We start from the raw sequence: 24,875 nt of genomic DNA on the forward strand, positions 1-24,875 counted from the left end.
ACCTAAAGGTGTGTGTACTCTGTCTTCCTTAGGTGCTGAGAATGGGTGTGCCATTCCTAAATGGATCCATTACTTTTTCTGTGCACCCCTCTTGGAGTAATGAGTGCCCCAAGAGCCACATATACTATGAAAAGCAGAAATGAGAATAAATACCATCTTCTTCTTTTGATGAGAAACCACCTTGAATGGCAATTTGTTTTACAATTTGAACATTTCAAACTGGAAACAAACTTGCTGATACTGTTTTGGTAAACTAGAGAGAGGAACTCATTCATTCAGCCCAGGCCTTCGGCAAGAAAGGAGCCTCCTGAGTCAGCCTTTGCTGGAGGATGGCGGGCTGGACAAACAGCTGACCCAATACCACACATGGAGATCTTCCCAGAGATGGTAAGAAGGTTCATAGGCTGTCTTGGGCTTAGAGAACACAGAGAATAACCACTTCACAGGGAAAAAAAATAACTCCCTTCCCAGTGGGCTCAAACTGTCTTGTAATAGTGCTACACTCCTAATCCAACCCACTCAACTTTATACTCTGTAAAGGAAAAAAAGCCTTTTAGAGGAGATTAAGTTAATTTTTCTTGATTAGTTATTGTAACCAAAAAAAAAAAAAAGCTAACAATCAGTGAGCTCTTATTCTGTGACAGATATTCTTCTACACAAATTCATGTATATTATTCCTTTTTCTTCACAATCGCCTCCTAAGGTTTACTATCATCATCATCACCACGTTACAGGGGGTAACTGAAGCTCAGAGAGGCTAATTAACCTGTTTGAGTTAACACAGCCTGCATGTGATGACCTAAGAGATAAATCTAGCTAATCTAACCCAGAGCCCAGAGCCTTAAACTCTGTGTTACAAACCTTCAATGAGGCTGCCTAACCACTGTGCTAGCCCTGGATCATTTGCTTCTGGACTTACTGCTACATGAGGAATGAGAAAAATATAAAATCCTTAGACTGAGTTTTTGTTACACACAGCCAAACCCTTCCTAACTACCCCATTTCCATTTTTTTTTTTCTGATGATGCAAACTATCTACCTCCCTGACTGTAGAATAAATGTGAGAACAGGGATCAGCTCTCTGTGGACCACCAGCCAAATGTCTATATAGAGCTTTAATGGAATGTTGCCATGTGCATTTGTTTCTGTGTTGTATATGGGTGCTTTCGCACGACAACAGTAGAGCTAAGTATTTGCAACAGAGACCATCTGGCCCTCAAAATCTAAACTGTTTACTATCTTACCCTTTAAAGAAAAAGTCTGCTAACCCCTGTCCTAGAACATATGCTCTATGCAACCAGACACTTTAACTCCTTCTTGTTATTCTTCACCACCTAGAATAGTATATGGCACAGAGTAGTCATTGAAAAAAATATTTCTTGAATGAATACATTAAACATATGAATATCAACCAGAAATAAGTTAGCCAGGCATGAGGAGAGAGCTGAATATTTGTGTAGTTTTTGGTATAATCACAAGTTAGTGCTTGGCATCCTTCATGGAGGGATCAACCTCTTTCTCTGCCATGTTTTCGGCAGCTATGGCGGCAAGGGTGTCCTCAGTTTGATACGTGAACATCTGCCATGAAACAGAGAGCATTCCTGCCTGGGTTGTAACTTTACTGTATAAAATGCCATCATTAAAAGCAGGTACAATCAACATATGTCAACCTTTCAGAAGCGTTTGCTTTTTGTTTTTGTCTCAACAAGTGAGATGGACATCCCACAGAGGCGGCATGCCAGGCCTGCTCATGTCCTGACAAGCGTGTCTGTCCCAGAATGGCTCTGTCTCAAGCCTGTCTGACAAGCACGCTGGTGACAGGACTTTTCATAACGTTTACTCTGAGCCCAGTGACAGCGGGCAAGAGAGAGTCATCTAGTCTGTTTCGTGACTATTTGAGGAATCTGGGCTCTGAGAAAGCAACCAACTGCAAGGACGAAAGAAGGCTTGAAAAATTAGCCTTCCTATCACAAATCAGACTTGCATTCTGAGATCTTCAAGTTGCAGAGTTTCATATGAAGGTCCATATTTGTCTGTGGCTTGTGTGTACACTTATAAACATAAACAACTCATTCTTTAGTCAATCCAAAAAAGGACTCACAAGTCAATCCAAAAAAATGGACATAAACACTTACCCCTATAATCCTTGAAAATATTACTGAAAATGCTGGTTGCAGGCCTCCATTTATAATAGCACAAAGTATGCCAACCACAAAATAAGGCCATTCAGTTCTATTCAGCTTCAGAATCCTCCAGAAGGACACTGGAGGTACCTGTTCATCCTGGAAAATAAAATATGACAACAGGCTAGTTACAAAAAGAACTGATCCTTAATCGATTTATTGATGCACAGTTCTTCAATATGTACAAATCTTTAAATAGAGGTTTCTTATTCCTGTTTTCTTATGAGTTGATGGCTATTCAACTTTTTAAAAGGTTGTTATATTACCCCTTTATATTTTAAGAAATAAACGCTGTTTCCACAAACATTCAACCTGGCATTTAGAACTTCACACTTGGAACATGACAAGAGGATTTATAAGGAGGGATAGAAGAATAGAGATAGCCATATTTGAAGACCCCTTAGAATCTCTTTAACATTGTAAATTCTAATTCTAAAATTTTGTCCTATAAATTCTCAAACATTCTAACCTGATTCTAAAATGTTGACATTTGGTCTGTGGAAGGTTTTGGGAGACAGGATAGGAGTATTCTGGATAACCCTTTCTTATTCTGACCACTATCATCCCAGTGCTATCCCACCAAACTACAAAAGCCACAAAAAGAGGGTTGAAGACATAACTCTACATCCTCCTCCATACCAAGTCCTCTTTTGTACCAAGCTTTCTATCTTGGCTTTGTGATGCATGTATACTCTTGCGAGTTGATTTTCTTCTAATTAAACTGGATCCTGAATCTTTTGGAGACATTTCCAAGGCATCAATTTCACTTATGGATTCACCAATTGCATTTTCTAATTCAATTTCATTTCCTCTTGTCTAAAATAAACAAGAAACATGCACAAGTGGGTTAGGCTGGGAAAAAAACAATGAAAATTAATTGTCAAACATCAGCTATCAAAGAAAGTGGTAATTTACGTCATTAAAGGAAAGGATAAAGTTAAGTTGCTGAGGGTTTCTGAGAATGTGTGAATATGATATATTTGAAAATCAAAACCACTGAAGAAGGACTGCCTCTTTAATTATGCTATAATAACATGACATCCTTTCCATGTATCTTTTGTTGTCATCTCCTTTCCGTGGGTGTTTGGGGCTCAATCATATTTGCTGTGGACTAGTGCTATCAGTGGAAATATGATCCAAGCCATTCTATGACCTATATTTGTCATTTAAAATTTTCTGAACCTGGGTGGCTCAGTCGGTTAAATGTCCGACTTTGGCTCAGGCCATGATATCATGGTTCATGGGTTTGAGCCCCATGTCAGGCTCTGTGCTGACAGTTCAGCTGGTTTAATCTAATATATCCAAGCTACTGGCATTTCAACATGTAATCAATGTAAAAACATACTGTGATATTCTGCATTCTTCTTTGGTACCACATTCTTGGAATCTGGTATGCATTTTCTACTATAACACTTCAGTTCAGAATAACTACTGCTGATGTGTCAATATCTACATGTAGCTAATGCCTACTATGGTGGATAGATTACCTTTCAATGTCTTTAATTTTTGTATTTTCTCTAGTTACCTTTCTTTATTTTCCTTCCTTTTAAATGGGAAAAATATCTGGTCTGAATTCCCCAATTGTTTTCTCACTGATGAAGAAAATCAAGTCAAGTAACATTTATTTATAGTACTAAACACACAAAATCAGCTTATACCGGAGATATTTCATGAAAATTCTAGAGGTGGACTATACCTGCATCATGACAAGTTTGAAGTAAATGCCTTTCTCTTTCATGAGTTCATCGTGATTTCCTTTCTCCACAATGACTCCATCATCAAAACCGGCAATGACATCAGCATTACGAATTGTAGACAAACGATGAGCTACCACGATGGTGGTCCGGCCTTTTCTAGCCTAAAGAGAGAAAAATTCGGTTTTTGAATACATGATCAATTCTATGCAAAAATCCATTTAATTTAGATTTTACTGAACACCAATGCCTTGGACACTGTAAATCCATCTAAACTATATAAGGTAGTCTCTTGCTTCAATGAACGTAGAGTCGATTGAAAATGGTTTAAAAAGATGTTTTTATGGGGCGCCTGGGTGGCTTAGTTGGTTAAACGTCCAACTTTAGCTTAGGTCATGATCTCGCGGTTCGTGGGTTCGAGCCCCGCGTCGGGCTCTGTGCTGACTGCCAGCTCAGAGCCTGGAGCCTGTTTCAGTCTGTGTCTCCCTCTCTCTCTGACCCTCCCCTGCTCACGCTGTCTCTCTCTCGCTCTCTCTCTCTCTCCTAGAAATAAATAGAAATATTAAAAAAAAAAGATGTTTTATTATAATACATATTAAAACAAATATGATAAGCACATGGTAATGTTATGTACGCTTCTAAATATTTTATTTAACCTCTACCACCCTCAGTTGTAAATAATAATGAGAGGTTTATACAAGGTAAAAAATGCTACAGTCCAGGCACTGGCCAATCAGAGCAGACACAGGCCAATGTGCAATACTGGTTCAGACTACAAGGCGTCAGTCTAGGGAACCATGGTGTTCCATCTCACAGGATTTCCGGATGATTAAGATGGACAATGAATATGAGGCAGCAAAGTCCAGGCTTCAGTGTAACACTGATCTGAACTCAAATCTTAGTTCTTCCAATTATAAATTCTAGGATTTTATCTAAATCTTTTAACTTCTGTGAGGCTCAATTTTTCACATATAAAGTGGAGATAATATTACTTCTCATTCATTAAAATAGTTGTGATGACCAAATAATATCATGTACAAAAGCTTTATGATATATACACTATAAGTGCTTAATAAATGGTACTTTCTCCTAGATAGAAGCATTATGGAAAAACTGAAGAGTTATGCAAATGTTTTTTTTTTTAAAGAGTTCCCCATTCTTTATTTTATTTTTAATGTTATTTCTTTTTGAAAGAGAGATAGAGAGTGAGCACTTAAGCAGGGGAGGGACAGAGAGAGAGGGAGACAGAGGATTTGAAGCAGGCTCTGTGCTATTAGCACAGAGCCCAATCTGGGGCTCAAACCCACAGACTGTGAGATCAGGACCTGACCCAAAGTCGGATGCTTAACTGACTGAGCCACCCAGGGCACTCCTGAACAGCTATTCAAATATTTTTAAATGCTCAGTGTCATCTTTGTTTTAATATTGAACAGGGCTTAAAAGACTTTAATACAGAACCAGAACTTGTCTGAGATTTCTTTTACCACTTTCCCTTTCCCCAAGGCTTATGACTTTTGTTACTCTGTATTTCTCTCCAGGAACTTGCAATAAAATTCCCAACTAACAACAAGAAATATTAAGATCAATATAAAAGAGGGAAGTAGGAAACTCTGACAAGAAAAAAACCAATATACCTAGAAATATTAGGTGGTAGCAACCAGAAGGAAGAGAAGATAATGGATCCATTTTGGGGATGTTTTTAAGAAAACAAGGGGCATGTGGAATTCTAAAATATACATTTTAAAGGAAAATATATTAATTTTTTAAAACATTTCTTTATTTTTAAAAGAGAGAGACAGAACACAAGTGGGCAAGGGGTAGGGAAAGAGAGGGAGACACAGAATCTGAAGCGGGCTCCAGGCTCTGAGCTGTCAGCACAGAACCCCACATGGGGCTCTGACCCACGAACCATAAGATCATGACCTGAGCCAAAGTTGGATGCTTAACTGACTGAGCCACCAAGGCGCCCTAAATGAAAAATATTTTTGGTGTGACCTTTGAAAATAACTTTTATTTATAATTTAAAATATACTTCCATTTTCCATCCTTCAATAATCTATTCAACAAACTGACAGGATGTTTAAAGGAACATCCGGTGTTATTTTGTTATTGGAGAAGCGGAGAGCTGGAACAAATATGCGTTCATCTTCAAACTCTACTGTGACATTACTACTACTCAAGGCACTTCTGGGGTAAAAGGTCTTCACATTCCAGAGAGGAAAATGGCGACAGAATAGGAGGACCTTAGGCTCATCTCCTCCCACAAACACAAGTAGATAACTACCAAGTCATCCTAAGTACCCCCAGAAATTGACCTGAAAACTGACAGAACAAATTCTAAAACTAAAGGGAGAGAAGAGATCACATCAAAGAAGGTAGGAAGTGCGGAGATGTGGCTTATGGGGTGCTACATAGGTGAGGGAGCCATGGTCATAGAGAAGGGTGAGAGAGAGAGAGAAGAGGGGCACACAAGGGAATGCATAAGGAGACTATTTCCCCAAAGCCATTGACTTAGAAAACATGAGGGGCAGAATTTTGTGACTTCTTGAAACCAGTAGGGCTTAAAGCTTGGACAAGTGGGTTTGCCTGGGACAGAGCCAGGAGTGTACGGTGCTGCTCCTGGAGAGAAGGCAGGCAAACAATCTGGGGGCAGATAGCGTGTCAACAGCTATCTGAAAAATGCTTGGGGCACAATGGGGGATGTTATTAGCTCTTTGAGTAGCATCGCTGAGAGGCAGCCTTCATGGCAATGCTCCCTGGGGACAGGGGAGCTGGCTAGCGCCATTTCTCTCCCCCACCTCAGTGTAAACACAGAGCCACCCACAGGAAGCAGCACAGCACCACAGCACCAACAGAGGCTGCCTGACTTGCTATACCAAGCTCCATACCCCTGTGGTCTGGCAAGACTGCCATTGTAAGTGAGGCTTTCCTCAGTCCCAGAGTGGTGGGCCCCTCCCCAAGAAGACCAACACAAACCCCTGCCCACTCCACATCTCCCAATCAGAGAGTTCTGCAGGGCCTCAGTTCTGGGGAGTTGGTGTCAAGTCTCATTTCACGCAGACCAGAGCACACCTCGTTAGGACTTACTACATTCAGGCCAAGGATCAAACACTGCCCACAGCAGACAAGAAGAGACTCTGCAGATGCCTGGCCTGAAGGATACAGCAGCCAAAACACAACAGTACAGCACACACCAGAGACACTTTCTTAAGTGGCAGGCCCTGGGTAGTATATGACTACTTTTTTATAAGGTCATTATTTTCAGGAGCAGGGGACATAAATGGCCTTTCTAACACAGAGAAGAAGGCAGATACTTAGAAAATGCTAAGACAGGGGAATGTATCCCAAATGAAATAATAAGAAAAAGCCATGGCCAGAGAACTAAGCAAAACAGATATAAGTAACATGCATGATGGAGAATGTAAAGCAACAATAATAAGGATCCTCCCTGGGCTTGAGAAAAGAATAGAAGACATCAGGAAGATCCTTATCACAGAAATAAAAGAGTTAAAAAAAAATTAGAGATGAAAAATGCAATAAATGAGATTGGGAACACGTTTGATGCAATGAACAGCAGGCTGGAAGAATCAAAGGAATAAATTAGTGACCTAGAAAACAAAATAATGAAAAATAATAAAGCTGAACAAAAGAGAGAAAGAATTGCAGAATATGAGAATAGACTTTGGGAACTCAGTGACTCCATCAAACATAACAACATTCCTATTATAGGAGTCCCAGGAGAAGAAGAGAAAGAAAAGGGGGCAGAAAAATTATTTCAGGAAATAATGGCAGAGAACTTCCCTCATCTGTGGAAAAAAACAGACATCCCGATCCAGAAGACAAAGAGAATTCTTATTAAAATCAACAAAAGCAGGCTAACACAAAGACACATTGTAATTAATTTTGTAAAATATAGTGATAAAAAAGTCTTAAAAGCAGGAAGAAAAAAAGAAGTGTTAACTTACAAAGAAAAACCCATAGGACTAGCTGGAGATCTCTCAATAGAAACTTGACAAATCAAAAAGGAGTGCCATGATATATTGAAAGTGCTGAATGGGAAAAATATGCAGCCAAGAATACTCTATTCTGCAAGGCTACCATTCAGAATAAAAGGAGAGATAAGAGTTTCCCAGGCAAACAAAAACTAAAGGTGTTTGTGACCACTAAACCAGCCCTAGAAGAAATATTAAAGGGGACTCTGAGTACAACTGAGAAACCAAAAGTGACAAAGAAAAAAAAAGTATCAGAAAAAAAATCTCTAGAAACAATGACAAAACAAGTAATAAAATGGCATTAATTACATATCTATCAACAATTACTTTGAACGTAAATGGATTAAATGCTCTCATCAAAAGACATAGGGTGTCAGAAATGAATAAAAAAATAAGATCCATCTATATGCGGCCCACATGAGACTCATTTTAGACACAAAGACACCTGCAGATTGAAAGTGAGGGGGTGGAGAAACATTCATCACAAGGCCAGAGTAGCAACACTTATATTGGGTAAACTAGACTTTAAAACAGACTGTAAACAGAGGCAAAGAAAGGTATTATATAATCACAAAGGGGACAATCCGACAAGAAGATATAACAACTACAAGTACTTATGCACTCAACATGAAAGCACTCAAATATATAAAATAACAAACATAAAGGAAATAATTGAAATAACACAATAGTAAGGGACTTTAACACCCACTTACATGAATGGACACATCATCTAAACTGAAAATAAACAAGGAAACAATGGCTTTGAATGACACACTGGACCAGATGGATCTAACATATAGATTCAGAACATTTCATTTTAAAACAGCAGAATACATATTCTTTCCAAGTGCACATGGAGCATTCTCCAGAATAGATCACATATTAGGCAACAAAAAAAAAAAGCCTCAACATATACAGAAAGATTGAAATCATATCATGCACCCTTTCTGATCACAACACTAAGAAATAAAGTCAACCACAAGAAAAAAATCTGAAAAGTCCACAAATATATGGAGGTTCAACAACATGCTACTAAACAATGAATGAGTCAACCAGGAAATCAAGGAAGGAATTTAAAAATACATGGAAACAAACAAAAATGAAAGCACAAAAGTCCAAAAAGGTTTTGGACTTCCCTCTAAGAAGCAAGAAAAATCCCAAATAAATAACCTACCCCGACACCTAATGGCACTAGAAAAAAAAACAACAAATGAAACCTAGAGCCTTAGAAGGAACAGTAAAGACTAGATCAGAAATAAATGATATAGGAAACCATAGAAGAGGTCAATAAAACCAAGAACTGGTTCTTTGAAAAAATTAATAAAACTCAAAACTTCTAGCCAGACTTATCAAAAAGAAAAGAATAAGGACCTAAATAAATAAAATCACAAATGAGAGAGGAAAAATAACAACGAACACCACAGAAACACAAACAATTATAAGAGAATATTATAAAAAACTATATGCCAACAATGTGGACAACATGGAAGAAATGGATAAATTCCTAGAAATATATAAACTACCAACACTGTAACAGGAAGAAATAGAAGACTTGAACAGGCTGTAACCAGCAAAGAAATTGAATCAGTAATTAAAAAATTCCCAACAAACAAAAAAGTTAGGGCCAGATGGCTTCAGAGGTGATTTCTACCAAACATTTAAGCAAGAGTTAATACCAATTCTTCTCAAGCTATTCCAAAAAATAGAAAAGGAAGGAAAACTTCCAAATTCATTCTATGAGGCCAGCATTATCCCAATACTGAAACCAGATAAGGACTCCACTAAAAAAGATAACTATAGGCCAATATCCCTGATGATCCTGGATGCAAAAATTCTTCATAAAATTCTAGCAAACCAAAACCAACAATACATTTAAAAAGTCATTCACCACGATCAAGTGGGATTTCCTGAGGATAGTTCAATATTCTCAAATCAATCAACATGATACACCACATTAATTAAAGAAAAGAACTATATGATCATTTTAATAGACACAGAAAAAGCATTTGACAAAGCATAAAATCCATTCATGATAAACACCCTGAACAAAGTAGGTTTAGAGGGAACGTATCTCAACATAATAAAGGCTACATATGAAAAATCCACAGTTGGGAGTTCGGTCGGGAAGCCGCTGAGCCCGCGACGTCGCCTCCCGAAAACATTGTGTGATGTGATCCCTATGGTCCAGGAAAGAAAGATACCTGCTCATCGAGTTGTCCTTGCAGCAGCCAGTCATTTTTTTAACTTAATGTTCACAACTAACATGCTTGAATCAAAGTCCTTTGAAGTTGAACTCAAAGATGCTGAACCTGACATTACTGAACAACTTGTGGAATTTGCTTATACTGCTAGAATTTCTGTGAATAGCAACAACGTTCAGTCTTTGTTAGATGCAGCAAACCAGTACCAAATTGAACCTGTGAAGAAAATGTGTGTTGATTTTTTGAAAGAACAAGTTGATGCTTCAAATTGTCTTGGTATAAGTGTGCTAGCAGAGTGTCTGGACTGTCCTGAATTGAAAGCAACTGCAGATGACTTTATTCATCAGCATTTTACTGAAGNCAGTTAGTGAGTTCAAATCCCATGTCGGTCTCTGTGCTGAGAGTGAGGAGCCTGCTTGGGATTCTCTCTCCCTCCCTCTCTCGCTGTCCCTTCCCCACTTGCATGCTTGTTCTCTCTCTCTCTCTCTCTCAAAATAAACTTAAAAAAAGAGAAAAACCCACAGATAATATCATCCTCAATGGGGAAAAACTGAACTCTTCCTCTATGGTCAGGAACAAGACAGGGATGTCTGCTCTCATCATTATTATCTAACATAGTACTACAAGTCTAGCAACAGCAATCAGACAACACAAAGAAATAAAAGGCATCCAAATTGGCAAGGAAGAAGTAAAACTTTCACTACTTGTAGATGACATGATACTCTAATAACCCAAAAGATTTTACCAAAAAACTGCTAGAAGTGATACATGAATTTAGTAAAGTTGCAGGATATAAAACCAATATGTAGATATCTGCTGCATTTCTACATATCAATAATGAAGCCGTAGAAAAAGAAATTAAGGAAATATCCCATATACAATTACACAAAACCAGTAAGATACCTAGGAATAAACCTAACCAAAGAGGTGAAAGACTTGTACACTGAAACTATAAAACAGTGATGAAAGAAAATGAAGATGATACAAGGAAATAGAAAAACATTCCATGCTTATGGATTGCAAGAACAAATATCGTTAAAATGTCTGTATTACTCAAAGCAGTCTATAGATTTAATGCAATCCCTATGAAAATACCAACAGTCTTTTTCACAGAGCTAGAACAAACAATCCTAAAATTTATATGGAACCGCAAAAGACCCCAAATAGCCAGAGCAACTTTGACAAAGAAAAGCAAAGGTGGGGGCAGTACAATTCCAGACTTCAAGTTATATTACAAGGCTGTCATAACCAAAACAGGATGGTCTTGGCACAAAACAGACACAAAGACAAATGGAACAGAACAGAAGACCCAGAAATGAACCTACAACTATATGGTCAGTTAATCTTCAGCAAAGCAAGAAGGAATATCAAATGGGAAAACCACAGTTTCTTCAACATATGGTTTGGGGAAAACTGGACAGCCACATGCAAAAACATTAAAATCAACCACTTTCTTACATGAAACACAAAAATAAATTCAAAATGGATTAAAGACCTAAATGTAACACTTGAAACCATAAAACTCCTAGAGGAAAAACAGGTACTTACCTCTTTGACACCGGCCATAGCAATTTCTTTCTAGATATGTCTCCTCAGGCAAGGGAAACAAAAGTAAAAATGACCAGTGGGACATATCAAAATAAAAGGCTTCCACACAGTGAAGGGAACAATCAACAAAACTAAAAGGCAATCAACAGAACAGCAGAAGATATTTGCAAATGGCATATCTGATAAAGGGTTAGTATCCAAAATATATGAAGAATTTATAAGACTCAACAATTTAAAAAATGAGTAATCCAATTAAAAAATGGGCAGAAGACATGAATAGACATGTTTTCACAGAAGACATCCAGATGATCAACAGACACATGACAACATCACTCATCATCAGGGAAATACAAATCAAAACCACAGTGAGCCATCACCTCACACCTGTCAGAATGGCTAAAATCAACAACACAAGAAACAACAGGTGTTGGTGAGGATGTTGAGAAAAAGAAGCCCTCTTGCACTGTTGGTGAGAATGCAAACTGGTACAACCACTGTGGAAAACAGTATGGAGATTCCCCAAAAAATTAAAAATAGAACTACTCTATGATCCAGCAATTGCACTACTGGGCATTTACCCAAAGGATACACAAATACTAATTCAAAGGGATACATGCACTCCAATGTTTATTATAGTAGCCTTAGCTATACTAGCCAAATTATGAAAACAGTCAAAGTGTCCATCAACTGCTGAACAGGTAAAGAAGGTGTAGTGTGTATATAGATACACACACACACAAACACACACACATATACACACACAAACACACACACACACACAATGGAATATTACTTAAACATACAAAAGAATGAAATCTTGCCATTTGTAATGACATGGATGAAGTTAAAGAGCCTTATGCTAAGTGAAATAAATTCAGTCAGAGAAAGACTAATACCAAGTGTGGAATTTAAGAGACATATCAAACGAGCAAAGAGAAAAAAAGAGAGAGGGAGGCAAACCAAGAAACAGACTCTTCATTATATAGAGCAAACTGAAGGTTGCTGGAAGGGAGGCTGGTGGGGGGTGGGGGATGGGGATGAAGGAGTGCACTTGTTGATGAGCACCAGGTGATGTATGGAAGTGCTGAATCGCTATATTGTATACCTGAACCTAATAACTGTATGTTAACTAACTGGAATTTAAATAAAAATGTAAAAAAAAAAAGTCTTCACATTCCTTGTCCTCATAGAACAAGCCTGGTTACCAATACGTGCCAGTGACCAAGCACATAGTATCTAGCACAGGACACTCAAATCTGATTTGGTGAACAAGTCATGAGAACTCAAAAACTGCAGGAAGGTCAAACTCTGTTGACAGTCAAGGAATTTTCAGGGCCCTGGTAAGTTTCTAACGTCTTGGAAATTAAATGTGAAACTTCATATTATATTTTCCTCTTGTTGACAGCAGCAAAAACAAAAGGTCTACGTAACTGGGTTATCTCTAAAACTATATTTTCAAGACTGCAATGAAGACCAATTTTCATTTGAATCTATATTTCTCATTTTTTAATTAAAAAAATTTCCAAGTACCTTTCAGTGAAAGTTTATTCATTTCTACTTAAAAAAGAAATAAACAGAAATTAAATGAACAGGTCCAAATAGGACTGGAGATTTCATTTTGATGGCTTAAAGGATCACTTTAGGAGCCATCAGAAATGTCGCTTTTTAAAAATAATATTAAAATAATATTATGCTCATAAATCAGGTCGGTTTGAATTGAGGCTCACAGACCTTATCCAGGGCCACCTGAACCACTGCTTCACTTTCGGTGTCCAAGGCTGACGTGGCCTCATCCAGCAAGAGGATCTTGGGGTTGCGGACCAGGGCCCGAGCGATGGCAATTCTCTGTTTCTGCCCACCACTCAGCTGGGCCCCTCTCTCTCCAACCAGGGTGTCAAATTTCTGCAACACAGAAGATAAAGGAGGGGAAAGTTAGCAAAAGAACAAGCTATCTCAGGACACATTTTAAGATGGAAAGTAATCCCATAAAAAACCCAAGGCCCACAGGCAATATAGTCCAGTTCCTTTGAACTTAGCAATAACTAACACTATTTTTTTTTTAACAAATATGTCTACTACTAGTTGAAGGTGCTAGAGCTTGAAAATCTGAAGTAATCTTGATCTTTCTTCTTAGAAGGTTCACCTATGTTTTAGTAGATTGCTAACTTCTTATGCATTAGCCAGCATTCTATTCTTTCAATCTCTAGCAGGCAAAGATGGAGGACTTACTTACATTAGGGAGTTTCATGATAAAGTCATAGGCATTGGCTTCCTTGACAGCTTTCTCAATCTCCTCCATGGTGACATTTTCACGGCCAAAGCAAATGTTCTCAGCTATTGTGGTGGCAAACAACACAGGTTCCTGACTCACCACACCAGTAATTTCCCGAAGATATCTCACATTTATGGTCCTAATGTCCTGTCCATCAATACTGACCTGAAAATAAAAAGTAAGTGTGATTTCCACACACTGCAGATATGTAACGTGAAATGTGCAATGGTAACTGCTGACTGCTGCAGCATCTAGTTCGGCAAGAATCACCTCACCGTGCCATCTGTGGGGTCATAGAGCCTCTGCAACAGCTGCACCGTCGTGCTTTTCCCACAGCCGCTGTTCCCAACCAGGGCCACCGTCTGCCCGCTCTGAACCTTCAGGTTGAGGCCCTTCAAGATCTAACAGAATGAATGAGAAATAAACTTAAGGGCCATACACAGATACTGGGACTATGGACTGACAGTTCAAATCAAACCTAGGTTTAAATACACAGTTCTTAAAAATCACTAAAAGAATCAGAAACTCTGCATCCAGTACACAGTGGAATCACTGATGAATCATTTATCATTGTACCTGAACTTCTTTTCGAGATGGGTAACTGAAGTGAACATTTTTGAACTCCAAATTTCCCTTAATATTATCTGGCTTGTGTCCATTCTTCGAATAGCTGTCAATGTTTGGTTTCTAAACAGAATAAAATTTCAGAAGGTTACTAGGTTACAATTTCTATTTTTAGTGACATCTGTGGAGAGTTGGATAAAGCGATAAAGAAGTTGGCTTAATGAGAAAGAGTTTAGAGAGATGGACAAATGGCTAGCCCAAACTCACATTATCAATTATCTTGAAGATTTCATAAGCTGCTCCTCTTGCATTTGCAAATGCTTCAATGCTTGGGGAGGCCTGTCCAACACTAAAAGCCCCAATTAATACAGAAAAGAAGACCTGAGGAATGTGAAGGAAAATCATCAAATTACTTAGTATTTCTTACTTTTTTTTCATACATCTTTCTTCTAAGATTAATTAAATGTTATTTTTTATTTTGTTCAGCTCATTAAATTTTGAAAAGGCAAGGCAACTTACGAATACTGGGTGTTAAAAACATTTTAACATTTAAATACTTTTTGATTTACAATGCATAATTAGTCTTACTTGCTCAGTGAAACAATGATATAAATTCTGCAGGACCAGAATATAATAATTCTAGTATATACTTACTTAATGGCTAAGAAGTTTGGTTACATCATTGGCAGGATATAGGGAAGACAAATATAAATAGGAATGTTAGAAAACCAAGGTCCAAATTCTAGATAAGCATTTATTGGCTCTGTCTTCAGGCAATTCTCCTAGCGTTTTTGGGCTTCAATTTCTTCATTTGCAAAAGTAGGCAGGATTCTGTCTGTTTTCCTTACCTGGCAACTTTAGAGTTGTATCAAATGATATAGTATATATCAAAACATTGTATAAATGATAAAGCATACATCTAGGGTATTATTCTTTATCAGGTCTTCTCTCCTTCTAATAGACTGTGTGTTCTCCTTGAGGTCTGATAAACGGGTTTTGTATTTTTCATTTTGCCAAAATGAAAATGTTTTTCTTCAGGGTTACAGACAACTAATATGACTACTGATTTCTTTCTATGTCACAAAGACACTATATTACCCAATACTTTATACAGAAAGAATTTTGCTAAGTGATTCTATATTTATATTTTCAGTTAGAACTTACAACTACATTGAAAGTTAGGGCAAAGTAGTCCTGCCATTTTCATTTGGCAAAAGAGGTACCATACACTTGAAAAGTCTAGGTGGCCACCCCAAACCACACAGGTAGTAAGTGGCATAGCTGGAATTTGAACCAAGTTGGCCTGATTTCAAATCCCATGTTCTTACTCATATTCTGCACACTTCCAGTTTGTGGGCAGATCTAGGATCAGTGAATACAGGATTTTAAACTGCTTATCACCATCACAATTAAGTAGAACACATTTCTCATTGTAACCTAGGTTCACCAACAGCATTACTATCCTAATAAAAGCTTTTCGGTAAAAGCCATTTTTAACTACATAGCCTTGTACCTTTTGAATGAGACAATTATCATATCCACATTACAAATCTGGTTCCTGAGAAAGGAAACTGTTTTAAGGGATTTCACAAAATATGGTCTTGCACGAACAGTATACCTGTGCTTCACCTATGAAAAAGGAACTGGGTCATTCTTCTAACAATATGTGCTTTATTAGATCAAGATACAGACTGAACTTCGTTTATGAACCATTTAATCATTTTTAAATAAAAGAGGATAATATCAAATGGCAAGCTTCCTATGCTTGTACAAAGGTCTGTAAGGCAGAGAACCTCCAAACAAGAATATTTTTTAAGGAGGAGTAACAATTAATACTTTCATAACTTCACAAGTTGGACTAGCTATCATTCAAAAGAATTTGAAAAATAGTTAAACTGTGTATTTTGTCATTTGTTGCTGTGAAGAGTAAGTCAGAAAATAAAACTGAAATCCTTAGCATTGAGCCTGCCACAAAGAAATAATCTCAGCAAATGAAAGTTCATGCTACAGAGATGAGTAATATTATTTAGGCTGCAAGAAAAAACTGTGCAAGGGATCTGAAAAAAGACAACACTGGTTACTTAAAACATCTAATTTCCTTTCCACTTTTAATCTATTAGCACATGGCTCTTTGTATTATTCAATAGTTCTTCAAAATCTATTCTCCAACATCATTCAAGCCAACACTACTCAACTTCACTGAAGTTTTAATGAGAGATTCACTTCTTAACAAAACACCACTTACAGTGAGTACTTGTCCAATAGTATATTCCTGGGAGAGGACCAATGAAGTTCCGTACCAGAAAGCCAGGGCATATGATGCATAGATCAACAGGAAAGCGATACCAATAGAAATGTTGGCTGTGATAGCTTTCTTTATCCCAATTCTTTTAGCTTCTTCTAAATTTTTGTTGTACCTGGGAGAAGTAACAAAAACTATAACATATACTCATAAATCATATGAAATGAGCCTAGATAGCAAGATGGTTATTAAGTACTTAGAATGTACCCAGCCCTGTTGGTAGGTTTTACACGTATTTTCTCCTTTTGTCCACACATTGACCCTATGATTTTAGTACTATATTAATCCCATCTTGTAAAAGAGCAAACTGAGGCTTACAGAGATTTGGGAGAAGTGTTATAAAAGCTCCTTCTCTGGCCTTAACAATAGTGAAATAAGTGAAACTATGTTTAGCAAATTTCCAGAATTTGCATTGTTTCACAGGCAAGACAAAACAGAAGCTATGGAAACATCTGGTTTTCCTTTAAAATCTGCATGTCTTTTAAACTTAATAATAAAAAGTAGATAAAATGTTAGAAAGTGCCCACCACAAGGAAATACTTTAAATCTCTGAATGTTTAAAGAAACATTAAGGGAAATTCTTCTTTTCCTTTTTTTTTTTTATTATGGGCCCCATTAGCTTAATCTCCATGTCTCTTTTCTTAAGAACCTTTGTAAATATAGAATCAAGGTAAAATTATTAGAGAAATAAGATAGATTATAATTGAGTCTTAAATCTGTCTTCATCCTTTCTAATCGTATCTCCCTGGGAACTTAGAACATTGCCTTGCAGAAAGAAAAAGTTCACAGTTATTGAAATGAAAGACTCCCATATAGAATTCATACTTTGAGGTCTTTGATTTATAAAAGCATAACTACATAAATATTATGTCATATTATATTCTCTTTGGAGGATTCGCTCTGTTGGAATGTACAGCAGAGGTCAAGTCCTGCTCAGGTAAGATCATGCCTTCTTTCTTGCCTTCATGGTATTTTTTAACTAGTTACTATACTAATTAAAAGCATGCCAAATGCAACTTACATGATTACTATGTCTACTAAAGACCAAACTTAAACAGAACTTTATAGTGATAAGACAGTAATATATTATTAGAGTTTCTCTCTGCAAAAATGTGTATCCCTAACTTGCCAGTTATAATCTTTGAACAAAAAAATTATTTTTGAGTAACACATTTCAATGGTTAATCTATTTATCTATCTGTTCCCCACTTTTTGAGTTGACCTGAGGCATGGATAATACATGATTGCAAATTGGGAACTTTAATGCTCATGACCCACACCTTCATTGTTATACCCTTTACATCAGTTCTTGCTTACCGAGACTAATGCAGAAATCATTTCACTGATATGTTGTTGTACCATGCAGCCAGAGGAAACATTTTCATAGGAAGAAACAACAAGGAAGAAAATAATTTAGATACCAGAAAAGATAAATGAAAAAAAGAAGAGGGTAAGGAGGAAGGAGAAATCAACAATACTACTTTTACATAGGTTTTTTGATTAGCATTTTAATAAAAATACCATACTATAAAACCAGATATTAAAATCTACTTATTAAAAGCATTAGTATGAATGGTAATTAAAGTCACAGCTCTTAAAACAAGAGCAAGAAATAATTTTAGTTAAGCAAGAGAAATCGATACCAATAGGCAGGACATACACAAGAGAGAAAAATACCATTTTTTTAAAATGAGGGAGAATAAAGCTATTATTATACTACTGAATTGAATTTCCTTTTAAATTCTAATTAAATTTCCTTTCCAAGGAAGCCAGCTTTCTCCTGCACCTGTTAATTGGAAGAGAAAGTCAGACTAAGACCTTACTTACTTGCCAGTGCAGAAGGAGAGAATGGAAGGGAAAGAACTAAAAAGAAAACTGATGGGTTATATTAGGTCTAAGTATAATTTTAGCAATCTTACTTCCAAATTATATCCAAAATCTAGGTATTTTTCTTCCCTCTCCTGCCTGCGGTCTACCTCAGGCCACCATAAGCCTTTTCACCTGGGCTACAACAGCTGGTCCCTGTTACCAATTTTAACTGCTCTTCCCCATTCACCAAACCAATTACAGGGAAATGATCTTAACGTCTAATTGGATACTCATTCCTTTGTTAAGACCCTGCGCCCCTTGGAGTAAAATCCTAACTCCTCACCATGACCTCCACCTCCTTCAAAAACCTCTCTTCTCCATCTCCTCTCACTCAACACAGCTCCAGGCATATCAGCCTTATGATATTTTCTAGAATGCACCAAAGTTTGCCACCTCGGGAAATTTGGAAGCCTCTTCTAACCCTAATCCCTCCAGGGCAGGCTTTTCCTCATCCCTAAAGTCTCAGCCTAGATGAAGCATCCTCAGAGAGGACCTGACCACCATAGCCTTCCCTGACTGCCATATTTAAAGTAAAATTTCCCTCCTTGCCGTTACAGCACACTCTTTGATTTTTTCATAGTACATTTTTAAAGTTGATAATTTAATTAATTTCATCAATGATTTCTTTTTTACCTTCTTTTCTACCTTCCTTCCTTCCCTTCTCCATCTTACTGTTTGGATTAAGGATCATAAGAGAGACAAGATCTTCCATTTCCAATTCATTGTTGAAAAGCTAGAGCCTAACGCAGTGCATGTGGTAGATACTGGCTAAAACTGTTGAATGAATGAACCTGCAAGAAATGGCCAACCTGGAAAGAAACTTATGCCAGCATGTTTTAGTCCTGAATCTACTCCTGATTTAAAGGCAAAACTAATTTCCAATTTACCAGCAGAGAATGTCCTTTCAAAGATACATCCCATTAACATCTTCTGAATGAATGATGCCACACATAAAATGAATCATTGAAAATAGCTGTGTATGCTCATTTGCTTATTCTTATACTAAAATTTGATCCCCATCTTATTTAGGAAAAAAAAAACCTCTTACTGAGTCTAATTGATGAAAGCACTTAAACAAAAACAAAAAAACCCACCTCAATTTATTTAAATTTTTACTGATCAGATTTATCTAAGTTCTGAAAATTGGACTTGATTCCTATGATGTCCATTCCCTCCTTACCAATGTTACACCCCATACATAATTATAATTTTTATTTCTAATAATACCTTTAAAAATTATCATATTCATCAAATTTAGGATGTTATTAATTATAGGAAGTTAGTGTTAATCTGTTACTTTATGTAGCATTAAGGAGTTTAACAGGACATTCCAGGGGTGCCTGGGTGGCTCAGCCAATTAAAGCTTCCGACTTTGACTCAGAAACCATGATTTCATGGTTTGTGAGTTTGAGCCCTGCATGGGGCTCTGTGCTGATGGCTCAGAGGTTGGAACCTGCTTTGGATTCTGTGTCTCCCTCTCTCTCTGTCCCCCAACCCCCATTCGCATGCTCTCTCTCAAAGACAAATAAACATTACAAATTTTAATAAAAAATAGGATAGTCCATATACAGCTGGGACTCAAAGGGCTACAGCCTCAGTTATAATAAGCACATGCCCCAGAGAAAGTGACAGCAAGGGATCTTGTATGTCTCAACCTTGGAATCAAGTAAAGGGAGGGGAATAAAAACTCCCTGAGCATCTGAACCACAGGCAGTACTCAAGCAGGTCTGGACTATAAATTCACACTGCCAGTGTGGTTCAAAAACTCTTAGACAAATCATTTAGTGTAAGGTGATCTCAGGTTAATAGTGTCCCCAGTGAATGACAGAAGCAAATACAAATCCTAAAAGAATTGACTTCAATCCAGAACCACAGCAACTGTTAAGATGGCACTGATTGTATGATTTACCTCAGTTTCAGAATTGTGAGAGAAAAATGTGCATCTTAGAATTAATGACATTTTATATATTTTCTAATCATTCATTGCTGGTTCACAGCAATTTTCTCACAATTGTGATCAGGTGCCCAGAGATCTCAGTGAATATTGTTAGTCTGCAAAGTCTACTGGAATTTCTGTGCATACCATCATACCATCCATGAAAAAATGACAATTTTGCTTCTTGTTTTTCTATCATTATAAGTTATTTCTTTTTTCTTTTCTTTTTATTATTCTTATTTATTTCTTTGGGTTTATTATCTAGAACCAGTTTAATACTAAACAGAAATGATGCTAGCAGACATACTTGTTTCATTCATCATTTTAAAGAATGCTTTTCACATTGCACCATTAAGTATGATGCTTCCTATATATCTCTGGTATATACTTTTTACTAAGTTAAGAAAATCAATTCTTACTTCTATTTTTATGAGTTTTTGTCATGAATCATATGTAAGTAATGTTTTTTCACCATCTGTTAATACAAACTGCTGCTTCTTTTCAATCTGTTAATATGGTTAATTATATTAATAGATTTCCTAATGTTAACCATCTTTGCATTCATGAGATAAAACCAGTAAGTTCAAGATTTCTTTAATCTGATGTTTTCACATGGATTTGTTTAGCTAATAATTTATCTAAACCATCTGCATCTATGTTTTAGGTTAAACTGCTTTGGAATTTTCCTTTCTCATCTATCTGTCTTGTTCTGGCATCAAACTTACACTAGCCTCATAAGATGAACTCACAACTTGTTATGTATATTTTTTTCCATTCTCTGCAACAATTTCTATAAGATAGGTTGTCTCTTTTATGAAGTTTTAGTAGAACCTGTCTGAAATTATCTGGACTCTGGGGTTTTGCTTGTTTATGTATGTATATAAGGGCGGGGGTAGAGATTTTAAACTTTGGATTCAATTCCTTTAACTCAAGTTTTTGTCCTCTTAAGAGAGAGTTTTAGCCTATATTTTTCTAGGATATTGTCTATTTCATTGGGATTTTATAATTTATTATTATGAAGCTGTACTTTTAAAAAATAAGCTATTTTTGGGGCGCCTGGGTGGCTTAGTCGGTTAAGCATCCGACTTTCGCTTGGGTCATGATCTCGCGGTTCGTGGGTTCGAGCCCCGCGTCGGGCTCTGTGCTGACTGCCAGCTCAGAGCCTGGGGCCTGTTTCATTCTGTGACTCCCTCTCTCTCTAATCCTCCCCTGCTCACGCTGTCTCTCTCTCTCTCCCTCTTAGAAATAAATAAAAAACATTAAAAAAAAAGCTATTTTTATCTGTAGCAATTTTTTCTTTTTTTTTAAATTTTTTTTTTAATGTTTTATTTATTTCTAGGAGAGAGAGAGAGACAGCGTGAGCAGGGGAGGGTCAGAGAGAGGGAGACACAGACTCTGAAATAGGCTCCAGGCTCCGATCTGGCAGTCAGCACAGAGCCTGACGCGGGGCTCGAACCCACGAACCGCGAGATCATGACCTAAGCGAAAGTCGGACGCTTAACCGACTAAGCTACCCAGGCGCCCCTGTGGCAATTTTTTCTTATTCTTTTTTTTATTCCTGATTAAACCTGCAAAGTACTTGGTTATTAATTAGTCTTTTCAAAGAATTAGTTTATGGATTTGTCAAGCCTCTGCTTTTTTACATTTATTTTCTATTCAATTATTTTTTGCTGTTTATTTCCTTCTTATACTTTCTTTATTTTGTCGTTCTTTTTCTAACTTCTTAATTTGGATGGTTCATTCAATAATCCAGCAATTTTTCATTTCTTCTACCTGACACCCTAGTGGTATCACTGAACAAGGATTTGTTTTTAATGTGAAGTACTCAGTTTTGAGGAGAGAGCACTTAGTTCACAGAGTCTTATAAATTCAGATCCTAAGGGCACTTGAGGGTGAGGCTTGAGATTTTGATTTCTATAGGGAGATGGTTTCCCCCAGCTCAGAAATTAGGCAGAAGCAGAAAAGCTTTGTTTCCCTATATTGGTGGATGTATTCTTTCTCTGGTCCACATTTCCACTGAGAAAAACTGCAAAAGAATCTGAGCTCAAAACTTCATTCTGTGTTTGCTCAAACTTTCACTTTTCAGAAAACATTTTTATGAATCATCTTTTAAATAGTATGCCCTATGATTCTAACAGAATATTTTGTATTCTCAAATAACATTTACCGAACTGGTCTATTAGGTATTTTGTTTATTTGTGATCATCTGCACCTTTCCCCTCCCCTTGATAAAATTTAAGCTCCAAAAGAGGAAGGCCTGTATTATGCTTGCATGACCATTAAGCAAGACTTCTCATTTTATTAGTCAGACATATTTTAAGACAAAAGCAAAAACCTTACCAAAAATTGAGAGAGAATATAGTTACTGCTTTCCTTTGAACAATGGTAGGGACTTATTCTCAGAGGACATCTTTGTGGGTATGAAATATATCATATGAACAAAAGTATACTAAAAACTCACAAGTACACTATAAAGAACAATTATACCATGAACACCCAGGTCAGCACAATTGAGGTCAAGAAACATAACACGGCAGAATCACAGAAGCCCCTTGCTACGAGTCTAATTCTAATTACCCACGCCTCATCTTCCCCAGAGAGAACTATTCTGACTTCCAAAAATTCCCTTGTTTTTCTTTTGGCTCTACCAACAATGTACAATGTTCCAAATGATACAGTTCAGTATTTCCTAATTCCCAAATATATATATGTTCATAACATTAAAATGCTCTAATATCAGAATACTATAACACGTATTCAATTTTAAGTAAAGTCTGTCACTGTATAGAAATCAAGGGATCTGATGAATATTATAGATTGCAATAACTTACCATCTACACTCTCATAAATCTAATAAAATGGGACAGTTGCAAGAATATACTAAACAACATAGGATAAAGATTTTGACCTTTTGTACAAAGATACTTTGTAGTTATATTTTTATCTTCCAAATCATGGAGCATCACATAACTGACTGGGGACTGGGCTAGAGGGAAAATGAACCACAGATTAAAATGTCTTCCTAGATCTTACACAAAATACTCATTTAGCCTAAAGAACCAAGTATTAACTTGATGGGGAAAACTATCATCAGATATAAAATATGTTAGCCTTAAGAACCTACTTTATGGTCACTGCCCACCTAGGACATTCTAGAAAATGTTTTGAATTAGCAGATATAAGAAAAGTACAACTAAAATTACAACTTTTCCAGAATAGTAGCTATGCTGTATGACATCCAGGAAGCTATTTAAAAAATATACACACACATACACACCCTTATACTCAACACTGTCAACCTGAAGTGCGTATCGGTTGGCAGAGAACTTAACATTTCTAGCAACTTAAAAAAAGAGACTCAAACCTTTCAAGTTCTTTCTTTTGTCCTCCAAACGCAATCACAGTTCTAACTGCTGCTAAGACCTCTTCAGCTACTGCTCCAGCTTTTGCATATGCCAAGAGTTCTTTATCAGTAAATGAAGATAGAATCTGTTTAAAATGCAATTTCAGATAATTTAAAAATTTTTAACAAGTTAATTTTATCTTTTGTAAAATAAAAATATATACACCAAATATATACTGTATATATATGTTAATGCATACACAGAATAAAGTCTGTCTTTCTACTCATCTTTGGTCGTGATGTTCTATTTTTTTTTTCAAGTATTTATTTAAATTCTAGTTCATTAACATATAGTGCAATGTTGGTTTCAGGAGTTGAATTCAGTGGTTCATCAGTTACATACAACACTCAGTGCTCATCACAAGTGCCCTCGTCAGTACCCATCGCCCATCTAGTCCATCCCCCACCCACCTCCCTCCATCAACCCTCAGTCTGTTCTCTATCTTTAAGAGTCTCTCATGGTGGCTCCTGGGTGGCTCAGTCAGTTAAGCATCTGACTTCGGCTCAGGTCATGATCTCACGGTTCGTGGGTTCGAGCCCCACGTCAGGCTCTGTGCTGACAGCTAGCTTAGAGCCTGGAGACTGTCTTTGGAGTCTGTGTCTCCCTTTCTTTCTGACCCTCCCCTGCTTACGCTGTCTCTGACTCTCAAAAATAAATTTAAAAACAAAAAATAAAAAATAAAAAAAAGAAGAGTTTCTCGTTTTTACCCAAAGGATACAAAAATATATTAAAAAGGGGGGGCGCCTGGGTGGCTTAGTCGGTTAAGCGTCCGACTTTTGCTTAGGTCACGATCTCGCGGTTTGTGGGTTTAAGCCCCGCGTCGGGCTCTGTGCTGACTGCCAGCTCAGAGCCTGGAGCCTGTTTCAGAGTCTGTCACTCCCTCTCTCTCTGACCCTCCCCTGCTCACGCT

The 24,875-nt window shown here is 37.1% G+C and overlaps 1 protein-coding gene across 1 annotated transcript in view; it reads right to left on the reverse strand.

The window, feature by feature from the left end:
* The window catches only part of ABCB1 (ATP binding cassette subfamily B member 1), an 81,432-nt gene that overhangs the window by 31,249 nt on the left and 25,308 nt on the right, over positions 1-24,875 (reverse strand). The window contains exons 4-13 of the mRNA XM_077766838.1: positions 23,926-24,050; positions 16,700-16,871; positions 14,722-14,835; positions 14,467-14,577; positions 14,166-14,291; positions 13,852-14,055; positions 13,350-13,520; positions 3,880-4,041; positions 2,823-2,999; positions 2,136-2,282 (exon numbers count right to left, since the gene is read on the reverse strand). Coding sequence (XP_077622964.1) covers positions 2,136-2,282; positions 2,823-2,999; positions 3,880-4,041; positions 13,350-13,520; positions 13,852-14,055; positions 14,166-14,291; positions 14,467-14,577; positions 14,722-14,835; positions 16,700-16,871; positions 23,926-24,050 — 1,509 coding nt within the window. The remainder of the gene's footprint in view (positions 1-2,135; positions 2,283-2,822; positions 3,000-3,879; positions 4,042-13,349; positions 13,521-13,851; positions 14,056-14,165; positions 14,292-14,466; positions 14,578-14,721; positions 14,836-16,699; positions 16,872-23,925; positions 24,051-24,875) is intronic.

The sequence above is a fragment of the Crocuta crocuta genome, unplaced genomic scaffold (genome assembly GCF_008692635.1).
Source record: "Crocuta crocuta isolate KB4526 unplaced genomic scaffold, BGI_CrCroc_1.0 scaffold165, whole genome shotgun sequence".
Taxonomy (NCBI): Eukaryota; Metazoa; Chordata; class Mammalia; order Carnivora; family Hyaenidae; genus Crocuta; species Crocuta crocuta.